The 16,162-nt window shown below is 39.9% G+C and overlaps 1 protein-coding gene across 2 annotated transcripts in view; it reads right to left on the reverse strand.

Annotated features, from left to right (window-relative positions):
- The window catches only part of PARL (presenilin associated rhomboid like), a 64,557-nt gene that overhangs the window by 45,831 nt on the left and 2,564 nt on the right, over positions 1 to 16,162 (reverse strand). For both annotated transcript variants that reach the window (XM_060150122.1, XM_060150121.1), the window contains exons 2-4: positions 9,162 to 9,357; positions 8,550 to 8,690; positions 6,171 to 6,219 (exon numbers count right to left, since the gene is read on the reverse strand). In XM_060150122.1, the coding sequence (XP_060006105.1) occupies positions 6,171 to 6,219; positions 8,550 to 8,690; positions 9,162 to 9,357 (386 nt within the window). The remainder of the gene's footprint in view (positions 1 to 6,170; positions 6,220 to 8,549; positions 8,691 to 9,161; positions 9,358 to 16,162) is intronic.

Raw genomic sequence — 16,162 nt, forward strand, 5'->3', positions numbered from 1 at the left:
CGGAGCGGCTGGGCCTGTGAGCCATGGCCGCTGAGCCTGCGCATCCGGAGTCCGTTCTCCGCAACGGAAGAGGCCACAACAGTGAGAGGCCCACATACCGCAAAAAAAAAAAAAAAAAGTGGCATGATAGTTACCAGGAGCTGGGGAAGGGGAAAAAAAAGGAAATTGTTGTATAATGGGTATAGAGTTTCAGTTTTACAAGACGAAAAGAGTTTTTGAGGTGTTTCATAACAATGTGAATATAATTAACTCTACTAAGCTATACACTTAAAAATGGTTTAAATGGTGCATTTTATGTGTTTTTTTACCACAGTTCTTACAAAGTTAAACAGAGTACCATATGACCCAACAATTCCACTTCTAGGTATATTAGCAAGAGAAATGAAAACATATGTCCACACAAAACATATATATGAAAATTCATAGCAGCATTATCATAATATTAAGCCAAAAAGTAGAAACAAATGTCTACCAACAGATGAATGAATAAATAAAATGTGATGTATCCATATAATGGAATATTATTTAGCCATAAAAAGAAATATGTATTGACACGTGCCACTATGGATGAACTCTGAAAACATTACGCTAAGTGAAAGAAGCAGCCACAAAACGCCTCATATTTATGTGATTCCATTTTTATGAAGTGTCTAGAACAGACAAATCCACAGAGAAAGAAAGTAGGTGTCTAGGGCTGAGGGGAGGAGGGGAATAGGGAGTGACTGCTAATGGCTATAGGGTTTCTTTCTGGGGTAATGAAAATGTTCTGGGAGTAGGTGATGGTGATAGTAGCACAATCTTGTAAATATAATAAAAACCACTGAATTGTATAGTTAACCCTTGAACAGCATGAGTTTGAACTGCACAGGTCCACCTTACAAAGTTTTTTTTTTTAAAGTGCTACGGTACTACATGAGCCACGGTTGGTTGAATCCACGGATGCGTAACAGTGGACAGAGTGCTGACTATAAAGTTATACACAGATTTTCAACTGTGTGGAGGGTCAGCAACCCTAACCTCTGCATTGTTCAAGGGTCAACTGTGCTTTTAAATGATGAATTTTAGGACATGTGAATTATACCTTGATTTAAAAAAAAAATACACTGATTTGGGAAGCACTACTGGGGGTTCAGTAACTTCAGCCTATTTTCCTCCAAGGAAGGGGGTACAATCTCTTTCTCTCTTTTCCTAAAAAAGAAAAAAAAAAAAAAGACTATCCCAGTTGGAGTCTAACAGCTAAGTACAGCATCCCCTCTGTTTGAGGTGGGCCAGCTCACCCCTCCACTGCTCCTCTATCTGAATGAACCTGGCTAGTCCAGACAATGACAAGCACACACACCCACAGCAGCCAAACAACTGAGTTCAAGCGGTCCTCAGGTTCCCTGGGAGCCAGGACTACAAGCACTGGGATCATTCTGTCGGCCTCACACAGTGGCTATAATTTCTCCTTCTGGGGAGTATCCACAAAACAAGTTAAGGACTGGTTCCACAGCTTCCTGAAATCGAGAGGAAATCCAAAGAGACTATCCATCTTCCATCCTCCTATGAAAGCAAGACTAAAGACAACCTAAGTATTCATTAATAGAAGACTTGTTACAACAGTATTCATTTGCACGAACTGCTGCAATGCCATTAAAAAGAATGACCCTGGCGTGCTGGTAATTTCCATTTCTTGATCTGGGTGCTAGTTATATGGATGTGCTCAGTTTGTGAAAATCAGTTGTACATCTGACACGTGCATGTTCTTCTATGTATATTATACTTCAATAAAATACTTTTAAAAAGCACACAGGGGCTTCCCTGGTTGCGCAGTGGTTGAGAGTCCGCCTGCCGATGCAGGGGACGCAGGTTCGTGCCCCGGTCCGGGAAGATCCCACATGCCGCGGAGCTGCTGGGCCCGTGAGCCATGGCCGCTGAGCCTGCGCGTCCAGAGCCTTTGCTCCGCAACGGGAGAGGCCACAACAGTGGGAGGCCCGCATACGGGGTGGGGGGTGGGGGTGGGGGGGGAAGCATACAATAGACCTACTTGTATCGATATGGAATGTCCTTTAAAATACTAAGTGAAAAAAAATAAAGGTGTAGAGGAGTAGAGGAGGTGTGGAGGTGTAGAGGAGTATGCATTACATGCTACCGTTTGTGTTTAAACCATAGTTAGATACAGATATAAATGTCTATATATAAACAGGTGCTTTGGAAGAATACACAAGCAGCTAAAAAGGCAATGGTTATGGGGGTGGAACTGGACGTCTACAGTGAGAGATTTATTTTTTATTTTACATATTCTCTATTTTAATGTTACTATGCACATTTATTCATTTTACAATGACAAACTATAAACCGAGTAGCCGAAAACGTCCCTCTTTCTTCACTGAATGCCAGCCTGCTGCCTTGGGACAATTTGCTGCAATTTGGTCTATGAATTAGCACTCAGATACCTGAGATGGGGAAAGGCAGTGTGGTTTATCAGAAAGGTAATTAGTGGTGGTTTGCTATAGCAGAAAGTGAATGGACGTAATAAAACGCATATTATTTGAACTAAGGAGTTTGTTTCCCATCTCCAGCCTTTCTAGCTGTGTGATCTCAGACAAGTTATTTAACCTCTCTGAGCCTCACTTACCCCATCTGAACAATGAGGATACCAGTAACAGGGCTCTTAAGGACTTCCCTGGTGGCACAGTGGTTAAGAATCCACCTGCCAATGCAGGGGACACGGCCCTGGTCCGGGAAGATCCCACATGCCGCAGAACAACTAAGCCCATGCGCCACAACTACTGAACCTGCACTCTAGAGCCAGCGAGCCACAATTACTCAGCCCGCGTGCTGCAACTACTGAAGCCCACATGCCTAGAGCCCGTGCTCTGCAGCAAAGAGAAGCCACTGCAATAAGAAGCCCATGCACCGCAACGAAGAGTGGCCCCCGCTCGCCACAAGTAGAGAAAGCCCACGCGCAGCAACAAAGACCCAATGCAGCCAAAAATAAATAAATAATTTATTTTTAAGAAGATTAATAATAAGGATTAACAATAATATGTGTGTCCGTAAAGTACCTAACATAGTACTTGAAGCCTAGCTGGCACTCAAGCATTAGTTTTGTTATCCTTTCCCCAGAAATAACTAAAACTATGACGAGTGCCTCATAGGCATCTCTAAAAGCTAGAAATGTAGGGGAAATACTCTTCTTGGGGGTTGCCTGGGACCTCTACTACAGGCTTAAAAGCCTTGCAGAGGGCTTCCCTGGTGGCACAGTGGTTGAGAGTCCGCCTGCCAATGCAGGGGACACGGGTTCGTGTCCCAGTCCGGGAAGATCCCACATGCCGCGGGGCGGCTGGGCCCGTGAGCCATGGCCGCTGAGCCTGCACGTCTGGAGCCTGTGCTCTGCAACGGGAGAGGCCACAACAGTGAGAGGCCCGTGTACCGCAAAAAAAAAAAAAAAAAAAAAAAGCCTTGCAGAGCAAGACAATACAGGAGACTAGCTGAAATATAAAAGTACCAGGGACAAGCCTAACTTTGAAGAATGCTACTTGCTGCTCCCCCTTCATCCTACAAACACCAAGTGAACTTGTAACAACTTTTGCAGAGCAATGTGAAGTTTGGGGAGATATGTCTGTGTAACGATTAAGACAAAAAAAAAAAATCCCTAAACCAGATAAGAAAAAAAAAAGATTAAGGGATTAAGACCAGTTCTCTGGTAGACCTTGACAAAGTGATTTCCAGGGACAGATTGAGCTAGAAGAGTCAAAAACTAGGGACTCCAAAACTGCTATCAGCTCTAAGGGAGGTTTTTCACCTCACCACTGGATTCCACCTTAAAGATAAAGTAAATTACAGGTATCCCTTATGATTTCAACTGTTCTTATCCAAACCTAGGACTCAAAAGAGATATGGATAAATTTGAGATATCCCTTGTTACACCTCAAGCTCAGGAAACAAATGCATTTGGATAAAACATTTTGCTGTCTGAATTTGCTATAACCAAAATCTTGCCATCCAAATCCATGAGCACATTAGGTTCAGAGAGCAAGGAATTCTTACATGAAATGTTTGGTGTAAAACTGCAAAATCTTTAACCTGCTACAGCTTTCAAGCTGCCAGTGTCTAGGTGTGAATACTACAGAGCAAAGAAGCACACTAGTCTCACAGAGCTTTGAAACTTTCTAGGTCAGTGGCCTAAGGACTTGTCAAGTTCTTTCAAAATACAAAAAGAAAAACACTCAAGAGAACAGCTAAAATCCAAGGAAAATATGGCACAGAATGAATCTGTCACCCCGTCCTCAATAAAAGCCAGGAGCTGAGCCAACCTCACTTAGAATCAGCCTAAAGGAAGCAATCGAGGGGCTAAGCAAGGTCAGTGGAATGAACTGGCACCTCTGAAAAGAGACAAGATATAACTAAAGCACAAGTTTATTAACCATTGAAATTTCAGTACATAGCTAACTGATTATAAAGCACCACCAACAGTGAGGCTAGATTCACTGCTACCAGAATAATTATTTCCTGAAGGAGTTTGAGATGACACTGAACAGATAGATCAAAGAGCATTTCCTCAGCCTTTAAAAGTCACTTAGCTAACCTGACAATAAGTATTTAAGGTCTTTAGCATGACCATTCACATTTATGTGGTTCGAAGTACTTTATACTCAAGCTGCTAGTTACACTGCAACGTCACCTAAGGGAAAGAATTCTGATTTTTAATTATCTCCAAATACCAACTTCTTTGGATAAACCATTTCCTGGCATGAAAAAGGTTTTAAATTCTGGTCCCAGGTTCCCTCTAATGTTAAATGACAAAATCTTCACAATCTTCAAAGAACACTAAGTATCAACTAATTGTGAGATACTTCGAAAATATCAAAAAAAATCAAAACTTTGCTACCCTAAGGAAAGGCTATTAATTTTCAGAAAACAAGCAAACCAAAAATCCCAATTAATTCCAATGGAAACATGTGTTATTACATAGCTATTTTTGAAGTTATCATATTTATTAAGACCTCACTAACTAATCAATTATACAGTATGGCAATATACTTTGAAAAATCTCAATCTTTTGATTCAAGATCTCATCGACATTCATTCACTCAATAGATTTTAATTGAATGCCTTTACTGTGTGCCAGGTATGTGCTAGGAGCTATAGCAAAATGAATCTCATCACTGTCCTCAAAGATGATACATGTACAATTATATAAGGCAGGCTGTGTTATAAGTGATTAAAAAGTGCAATGAGTTCAGAAAAAAAGCACTTCCTGCAGGAAGCAATGTCTAAACCATAAGCTTGAAGACAGGATCAGGTTCCACCAAGGAGAGAGAAAAATTAAACCTTCCAGACAGTCTGAATGAAGAAACATAAGCACCTTTTCTCCACTTAAGTAGGTATAGAAAATTAAGAGTACCATTAAGTCTAACCATATTTAAGGAAAAGCAGTATTTTGCTATTTCTCTAGGAAGATTTTTTTCCCTATCTGCACAATTGTTAAAGAACTTACAAATCCATTTCCCCAAATTTCTCAAAATAACTAAGTCCATAATATATTGCACGTGTTACCTTGAAGAGCCAGATCTGTCTTCCATAAAAATTTAAAAAAACAAATTATCATGGTGATATACATGTTATGCTTACATTTAAAGAGGATTTTATAAACAGCATGGTATAGAAAAGAGAAAACCGGCTTTAGGATGAGACAGACCTGGGTTTTGAAACTCAGCTCTTACTTACTAGCAGTGTGACCTTCGAAAAGTTCCTTCTCTGAAAGCCAGTTTCCTTATCTGTAAAAAGGGAGATAACTACCCTGTAAGCAACCCTGTGAGGTACAGAGAGAATATGTATAAAGCATGCTGCATAAAGAAGGTACTTAATCAATGTCCCCTTTAGTTACTTTAATGGGAAAGTAATAATTACTCATAACCTATTTCACAAGCTAGGATTTTACAACAAAGACAGATCATTTGATCAGTATCATACTAGATCAAAATTAGAAAATAACTGACCCAGAGCCTCATGTATACCTTTATGCCACACTACTTTCAAACCATTACATTAGCCTGAAGGTACAGAAACTCTGTCTTCTAAACCACTGATGAGCATGGTACAAAAGCCATTGACTATGACATACTGTACCTTTTGGTTTGATTTCTCTTCCCTTGAATGGCTAAAACGTGTAAGCTAACACAAACCTGTCACAGTCCGCTGGCCATCACTTAGGTTATTCCACCACTTGTTAATCTAAAACAGAAGAAAAATTGCATATCACCATATGGTAAATAATTTCAGGCTATGTAAATGAAAAGCAAGAAAGAAAATCCTTTGTGCATAAATGAAAGAGTCCTCATCTATAAAAATCTCTACTGAACAACAGACATAACAAATATGTGATAGAGTGGAAAACACAGGTGTTTTATAGTCAAGACAGCCTGCATTCTCTACACAAAGCCACTGATAAGCTCTGTGACCTCAAATAACTTCTAAACTTCAGTTTCCTTATATATAAAATGGAGACAGTAACAGATATATAGCAATACCACTGTGAGGAATATTAATAACATAAAGTACCTAGCACACTATCAAGTGACTGTTCACCAAGACCCAATCTAGTTTTAAAATTCTAACCAAGAATATTTTCTACTAAAATTGCCTTTTTTTTTTAAAGGTATAATACTAGATTGAGGTTTAGAAAAAGACAGAATCCTAATCTTTTAGGGACACACCTTGAAATTTTATAGGTGATATATGCCTAGAATTTGCTTTATAGTAATCAGTGGTGGGGAGGGAAGGGAAAGAAGGGGAACTAGATGAAACAAAGTTGGCTATGTGTCAATAATTGTTGACATTGGATGATAGGGGTTCATTATACTATTCTCTTCACTCTTTTTACTTTACCTTTGAAATTTTCCATGATTAAAGTTTTTTAATTAAAAAAAACTATGTTCTAACTATGAAACTGAACCAGACTTTGTATACTAATACAGAAAGAAACCCAAGGTAAAGAAAAAAAGTTACAGATCAACATATATTTGATTCATGCACAACAATGATTCCATTTTTGTAATTCAGTTGACCTTTGAACAGCAGGGGTTTGAACTGCACTGGACTTATATGCAGATTTTTTTCAATAAATATGTACTACAATATACTACACCATTCGCAGTTGGTGGAATCCACAGATGTGGGACCACTGTTACAGAGGTCCAACTATAAAGTTACAGGCACGTGTGCCACTGCGTGGAGGGTCAGCTCTCCAACCCCTGAGTTGTTCAAGGTCAACAACAATTTAAATGCGTGTGAACTCTCAGACCTTACTCACTGCATATGTAGTAGTGGGGCACGGGTTCCCAGGACTTTCACTTCCCATGATATATTTCTGTGTTATTTCAATTTTCTTTAACATGGATTTTATATTTTATCTCTTATCATTTAACTACTTTAAACAAATCCATCTTTGGATGAAGATTATGTATATTGCATGTGTCATTTTCACCATTCCAAGGAACAATTTGGGTATCAAAACTTTATAGTGCAGAAGCCTGTAGCTTTCAAGGGATCCAGGACTGTGGAATATGTCAGTGTTACTATCTTCTCCAACATATTGTACTGAATAAAAACCACTGCTCATTACTGCAGGTTTTACCTGCAAATATTACATCCATTGTTCTTCTGACATAAAGCCTCTCTAGAACTGGTAGGGCTCATGCTTCTTGTGTCTATGGGGAAACAAGGAGGAATGAATCCTTCTCCCTACTTAGAGGAACCTTCAACTATCATTAGGAAAAAGAAAACCCAAGGCTGCTCCTCACTAGCCAGGATATAAGAAGTTCCTAGGAAGGAGAAAACTGAAGAGGATATCAACACTCTCTCCAAACTGGAAGAGCAGTGTGTCATAAAAAAATACGGAGGTGCTTGAAAAATAAATGGACCTGGATCCACAAATTAGCCTATGGTCTCTGCTCAATAAGTACTGGCAAATGAAATAAAATATACGCTTTATCTAAAAGGCAACATTTTAAGAAAATAAGTTAGGTGGAAGGAAGGCCATCAACTTGCATATGAAATAATGAAAAGTTCTAAAAGCTCTATATTTGTATAGAGCTTTTCTTGCATCTTGATCCCCTGAGCACAGTTAGAAAAAACATCAACAGTGGTTATTTATCAGAGATATATAAACATCATGTCACTGAGAAGCTTTTTAAAACCCACATAGTATCTCTACCCCTCAAGCATAAAACTCCCTGTGATTCTAATAGGTACTCTAAAAGTAAAACAGTGGCCCTTAGTAGAGCTGGAAGAGGCTCCAAAACATTAATTTTTAACAACTATCTGTGGTGATTCTTGATATGTGGGTAGAGGGACAAACTTCTTGGAACACTGTTAAATACAACGTTGCCAGACATACGAAACATTAATACTTACTACAATGAAATGACTCTAAAGAAGAATATTAACTGCAATGACTTCACATCTACTGATCTAATGTTGCCATTAACTAAAAACACTTCATAAATAACCAGACTTCAAAAACTGATCAACTAGAACAAAAAAAATGCCATGTTTATCTTTACCTCCTTTCTGAAGTCTCCTTCCTTCTGTGGTCTTATGCTATCCAACCAATCAGCTTTTATACCATCAAAATAACTCTGCACCCTGGATTTCAGTGATTCATATTGCCAAATGGCAGCTGATCCAAATGCACAGCCTGTAAACTATATAAAATAAATATATTACAAAAGAAAAATTTTTTAAAATAGATCTATACATAGTTCCAAGGATGATATTTCATTTTCATTGCTTTTTATAAACATAAGGAACATCTGGCCCACTGAAACTTACTAGGTGAAAAGAACACTTAATTGTTTCCCATTTTATTAAGGTTACAGTACCCTGGGGCCTGTTTACAGTTAGAACTTTTCCAATAAAATTCAAAATATCAACTCAGTATCACTTGCATTGTTATACCAAATAAGAGGCCCATGAGTTTCTTCTCCAGGGCTTACATAAATGACCCATACTCTAACAGCAATTATTAAATTCATGTTCTATTGTAATCATGACCCCAGATCCTTTTGATCCCACTCCACTTGTCTTTAAGGGAGCCCAAATAGGACAAGTAGTATTGATACTTTAACACTACACCTGCAGCAAGGTAGGTAACTCCTAGTGACCTGAGCTCTTACCCCAACAGTAAAAAACAAAGGCTTTACAAGAGTCCTTATAGGATAAGGAGAAGGATAAAAGGCTGTTTCTTCTACAGGAGGAATCAAAGCACTTCTCTTGTATGCTTCACTACTTGTTCCTGTTTCTGATCTTCGAGGTTCAACCTTCCTGGGTGCTTTTCTGAATCCACATTTTTGCTGAATAAAAACATTAAACCTATAGGGGAAAATAACAGATTAGAAACAGAGCTGCAGGGACGTGGGTTCGATCCTTGATTGGGGAACTAAGATCCCACATGCCTCGGGACAACTAAGCCCACGCGCCACAACTACTGAGATCACGCACCTCAGTGAGAGAGCCTGCGTGCCGCAAACTACAGAGCCCTTGTGCTCTGGAGCCCGCGCAACACAACTATAGAGCCCATGCACCCTGGAGCCCGCGCACCACAACTAGAGACAGAAAACCCTCACGCCGCAACTAGTAAGAAGCCTGAGCGCAGCAACAGAGACCAAGTGTGGTAATTAAAGATCCTGTGTGCCTCAACGAAGATCCCGTGTCCTGCAACTAAGGCCCGATGCAGCCAAAAAAAATAAGGAAAATAAATAGGAAGGAAGGAAAGAAGGAAGGAAGGAGGGAAGGAAGGAAGAAACAGAGCTGCATCTTGCAAACATCAACCTCTACGAGCCTCCCCAACTGACGTGCATCATCACCATTTCAGTTTATTCTCACTATGCAGCCCCAAAGCCACCAAGACTCCTACTCCCAGGTAGGATTCAGTCAAAACAATGAACTGTGCCCTTCTGAAAAAGGAGAGACATAAACTACAGCAGCTTTACAGGGCATCTGTTTGCGCCGTTACTGTGTATCAATCAACAGAATAATTTGTATCCATCCCCCACACAGTCTGCAATCCTGTAAAAAGCTGGAGAACTACAAGTTGTGGTTTGAATTAGCACAGAATAGCTTTATCTTTTTTGAAGTTTGGCCAAACATTTAAATCAAATAATGATTTTCCTTTTATAAGTACTAACCATTACAAATTGGCAGATTTTCCCCACCTTGCCCCCTATTTACTTCACTACCAGTTTGGGGGACACCCAACTAGATGTTCTATAAAGGGTTTTCTTGTTTGAGTCCTTATAGCTTGACCTCCTCAAAACATCTGACACTACTGATCACACCTGTCAGCGCCTGTAAGGTTGCACTCCCTGCTCTTCACACTTGCTTTCCTAACGGCTTCCCCCTTTCTCCTATCCCATAAAGACAGATATACTTAAAGGCTCTAACAGTTCCTTTACACATTCTCCATTCAAACTGAACCCATATAAATTTGTGAAGCATTTTTTTCTTTTGTAAAATGGTAATTTCCCCCAGGTAGACCATGTAGAGGCCCCTTCCTGTTTGTTCTCATTGTACTCTAATCCTACTATATCCTTCAGACTCATAGAACTCCTGTCTGCCACTCAGACAGGTCTTCTCACCTTTGTAACGTGGGCCTTGAAACACTTTGGTTGAATAAAAGAAAAAGTTCATTTCTGTGGCCCGGATGACTTCTAAGCAAGTAAATGATTCAAATATATGTCTCTAGTCCCAGCCTCAACTTTCTTGTCTTGTATTTCCAACTATACACTGAATAATTCTACTTGGATATGCTCCCTATTACTTTAAAATCAATATATTCAGAAGGGAATTCATCCCCTTCTACAAGCTCCATTTTCTGACTTCTTTATTCTTTCAGTGGGCCCACAGTTATCTTAATCACTAAGATTAAAAATCTAGAAGTCATTATGGAGTTCTCTCTGCTTAATTCTTACCATCTAATTTAAAACCAAATCTGTCAAATATTTTTTTCACTCCTAATCTAGTCCCGTACCCCATGCCTAAACAACAGCAACAGCTGACTTAAGTTCAAACATTTTAACATGTTGCATGTTCTTCTTTCCTCATATCACTCTTCCACAAACATTCAACACTTCCTCAAATGCCCTCTTAGAGGGCCAACATTCTCTCCCTAATTCCCACACAATCCCTTAGTTCATCCCTTTTGGCCTGGAATACTCTACCATTTCCTAACAGATCTCACTGCTTCTAATACTGCCTTACTCCAACTCATCCTCCACATTTTATTAGGCACAAATATATTATCATTCCCCTGCTTTAAATCTCACAGTAAATTTTTCATCACCCCACCAAATTGAGCAATGCTACTCCTTTGTTGCGGTACTTACTTCCCTTTAACTTTTTCGTGCCCTTCAAAATTCAGTTCATTTATTTCCTCCTCCAGGAAGCCTTCCTAAACTCTCGCAGGCTGGGTGTCTCCTCTGTACTCCTAGAGTTCTAAAGCATCCTGTATGTACTCTTATACTTGTCTCATTTATTGCCTGTACCATAACTAGATTATCACTTCTGTATTCATTTTATCTCCACCACCAAGGCCAGTTCCTAATAAAGAAAGGGTCAATAATTATGTTAGAAGAAAGAAGGGGTCAAGAATGATTATTGGTTTTATTCTGAATAACTGAAAGGAAGGTGGTACTACTCACTAAGACAAGGAAAATCAGAGGCACCAAAATAGGAAACTGGAAAATGAGAGATGAATAATTCCATCTTGGGCACTGTTTAAAACGCCTGCAATCACAGCAGCTCAGTTCTAACAGGTAAAAATTGGAACTTAAATTTCCATCAACAGGGGAAAGGATGAACTGTGTAATATTCATACAATGGAATACAGTGGTCCCTCAGTATCCACGGGAGACTGGTTCTAGGACTCCCTGCGGATACCAAATTCGGGATGCTGAAATCCCTTATATAAAATGACATAATACAGTGACATTCCCCATCCACAGTTGTTTGAATACATGGATGAGGAACCTGGAGATACAGAGGGCCAACTGTATCACTCAGTGAAAAACTACTGATCACACATCACGGATGAATCTCAAAAACACTGCTGAGTAAAAGAAGTCAAACACAAAAGAGCACATTATGTGTGTGATTCCATTAATGCATATCAAGCTAAAGAACAGGCAAAAATAATTTGTGGTGACCAAAATCAATAGTGGTGGACTTCCCTGGTGGTACAGTGGTTAAGAATCCACCTGCCAATGAAGGGGACACGGGTTCGAGCCCTGGTCCAGGAAGATTCCATATGCTGTGGAGCAACTAGGCCCATGCGCCACAACTACTGGGCCCACGTTCTAGAGCCCATGAGCCACAACTACTGAGCCCTCATCCACAAATACTGAAGCCCGCGCACCCAGAGCCCGTGCTCTGCAACAAGAGAAGTCACCTCAATGAGAAGCCCATGCATCACAACGAAGAGTAGCCCCTGCTCGCTGCAACTAGAGAAAGCCTGCGCACAGCAATGAAGACCCAACACAGCCAAAAATAAATAAATAAATAATTTTAAAAAAAATTAATAGTGGTTGCGTAAAGTGGGACTTGATTGGAAAGGGGCAAGAGGGAACTTGATGGAATGATGGGCAGTATCTTTATTTTTAGGTGATGGTTGCACAGGTGTATACATTTGTCAGAACTAATGGGCTATATGCATTAATACTTATATGTTTTACTACATGTAAATTATATTGCAATGAAGTATTTTTAGCATTGGTAGAACACCCAGGTGATGTCTAGCAGGCATTTGGAAACACGAAACTCAGAAAAATGGTATAGCTACTATTACCATTACTCACCTAAAATGCTCTGTCTTCAACACTAAGTCTATGCCACAGTTCAACTTCTCAGACATCACATGGTGAGGATGGGTGATGATGATAAAGTAATTCACCTTAAAACTTCTAATAATTTAGAATTTGTACTAACAAATAAGTGCTACTTCTTTCAACAAAATCTATTTCGGAAAGCAGTACACTTAGTCAAACAATGCCAATGCTGCTCTGAATGGCTCTGAACTTCAGAACCTGTCCCCAGTCTTATGAATATCCTATAGCAAGTAACTGTTGAATGGCTAATTGCAAATCTATTTCTAGTTCTTGTTCTGTTGCCTGCTTTTTCTGCAGAGCCTAGGAAAGATAAATATCTTCACTTTACCAGTCTCTCCTATGGCTAGGGATGGCCATATTACAGAGTTCTGACAAAATGAGACTTAACTGTTTAGAAACCTCTTGAAAAGGTTTTGCTTATCTGATAAAATTGGAGGTATCACTAATGTCACATCCCTCCCACTTCTTTTTTGCCTTGAAAAAGGACACAATTTCCTAGAGATGAGGCAGTCATCTTGAATTCCCAGAGAAAGGCCAAGGGCTTCAGAAACTAACCTTAACATTTTTTGAGCCACTGAGCAAAGACAATAGCCACCTACCTCCAATCATTTTATGCTAAATACTCCTCTCGTTTCTTTAAGCAACAATTAACTTATAGCCAAATGCATTCCTAACTGATAACAGCTTTAAAAGTGGCAGATGTTAATCCTTTGCAATTGGATTTGATTTTTATTAAATATTCCGAAGTAATTTAGAGCTAGGTCTAGTAAATAAATTACAAGTAACACCACTTTGGGCCAAAAACCCCAAAGATGTGACATAAAGTAATAGGAATATGTTTCCTTTAAATGTTTCCCTGTAAATGGTTACAAATTGTAACCCAGGGCCTCCCTGGTGGCAGCAGTGGTTAAGAATCCATCTGCCAATGCAGGGGGACACGGGTTCGAGCCCTGGTCCGGGAAGATCTCACATGCCATGGAGCAACTAAGCCCATGTGCCACAACTACTGAGCCTGCGCTCTAGAGCCGGGGAGCCATAACTACTGAGCCTGTGAGCCACAACTAGTGAAGCCCATGTGCCCAGAGACCGTGCTCCGCAACGAGAAGCCACCGCAATGAGAAGCCCGCACACCACCATGAAGCAGCCCCCGCTTGCTGCAACTAGAGAAAGCCTGCGCACAGCAACGAAGACCCAACGCAGCCAAAAATAAATAAGTTAAAAAAAAATCGTAACCCAATGTTGTTGGTTTCTGGTATTCTTTTTTTTTTTTGGTCACGTCTCGTGGCTTACAAGATCTCAGCTCCCCAACCAAGATTGAACCTGGGTCACGGCAGTGAGAACCCAGAATCCCAACCAGTAGGCCACATTTTCTTCCTTTTAGACCAAGAAATATGAAGGATGAGATTTCTTTATATCTCCAACAGCTTAATACTCCAGGATATGTACTCAATCAGTTCTTCTACAGCTCATCAACTCATTTACAATTCTGAAGCACAATACTTGAAAAGGAATACAAATACACCAGGTTGGGAATCTGGATTTGACGCAAAGCCAGACCTTTTGCCTAGAATAATATTTACCTTGAGAATCTCAACAGAAGTTAAGTGTGGGACTGAGGACACCAAGAACAAATTGGCCCCAGATGCAGTTCAGATGCAAAATACATGTTAGGAATACATACACTGGGAATTAGAGTTGGACATACAGAACTTGTTGGATAGAATTAAGTACTATGACTTGGCTCACTGAACACCTATTCCTTTCACCTATGGTACATTCACATGCTGCAGGGACTGGAAAGCTAAAAACTATCTCCCAGGTATCCTTTTGGTTAGGATTCGAGATGTGATCAGGGCCTGCTAATCAGATACATCAGCACAACACCTGAAGTCAGAACTGAGTTGAGTGAGAGGCAGCACACGAGGCATGACTTCTGCTAGTGAAAATAACGGTGGAGACAGCATAGTTCTTACTTTGGTTAGCAGAACCTGATCTGGTAGCAGCTTCCTCAGTTGTCTCATTTATTATTGCTTAAAAGAGTTGTTTAAAAGAAAAAGAATATCTGACAGTGACCTACGTGGCCCTATTTTCTATCGAGCCATTTACAAAATATGTTTGGCAAACCCTGTCCTGAACTGCTCGTTCATGAACCACTTTGAACAGCAGGAGCTAGAATCTAATCCCTCATCCTTCCAACAACATTTCTACTTAAATTACAATGGTTATCTACAGGTTAATCCTATCTGACTAGAATTTTAAAATTAGGATTTGTAACCAAAGTATTCCAATACAAAAGTTTCACTAGGACTGAGAGTGAGCTTTTTTGGCTCAATCCTAGCATCCGCACCTAAGGGTACCCTGGAATTTCCAGCCACTTGGTTTGGGGAGGCACACCAAGCTCCTGACTGGCTTAAGCGAACCTACATGTCCCACATCCCTGGCAACTTTAAGGAATTCAAAGATGAACATGCATCCCAAGTTAGGCCAATCCAGTCCAGTGAAATTCAAATTTCAAGATTTTGTTTGTAATACTGGGGAAGAGAATCTTTTCTGCTGGACTTGAACCTACAAGTATATAGCCCCAAGAGCTGCTGACAGCCATCTTACAACAAGGAGATAGCATACTGAGAGCATAAAGCCAACGTTTAGGAAGCAGAGCCAAGCCATGGAGGAAAATGGAGTCCTGGTGACAATCTGAAACACGATCTTGCCTCACCCAGAAGCCAGGCTCACCTCTGGACTTTTTAACGGTATAAACCAATAAATTCCCCTAATTATTAAGGTCAGCTAGAGCTGGGTTTTCTGTTGGTACAAGGATGCTTTTAGATGTAATAAGTACTTCATCACACATTATATGACAAGGTACGTTCTCTGTCCTTAGTGAGCTTTTGTTTTACATTTCTTAAAAGTAAAACCAACCAGGAAAAGTGTAATAAATGTCTCCAACTGCAAATGTTTGATATCATATTTAAAGGCCTAGGTTCTTAAGCTCTAACCATTCATATGGGTAGGTAATATGGAAAAATAAATGACCTGAAATAAGTCTGGAAAACAAAGGAAGCAACACAATAAAATGCATGGGGGTGGGATGGGAGGAAAGAGTCACAAAAGGTATATACCAACTCATGAGGACAGGCCTGCCTTTTTGCTCTGTGCTTTGGTCCTTCTGCCAATAACTAGTGATTTGTGAAAGCAATGTAACGTGCTCAAAGTGGGAAGATCTTATGAATGCTTGAGTTACCACTAACCACACAATTGTTATGGTTCCATTTTTTAATATCATCCCGTAACTTTTA

Source organism: Lagenorhynchus albirostris, chromosome 5 (assembly GCF_949774975.1).
Source record: "Lagenorhynchus albirostris chromosome 5, mLagAlb1.1, whole genome shotgun sequence".
Classification (NCBI taxonomy): domain Eukaryota; kingdom Metazoa; phylum Chordata; class Mammalia; order Artiodactyla; family Delphinidae; genus Lagenorhynchus; species Lagenorhynchus albirostris.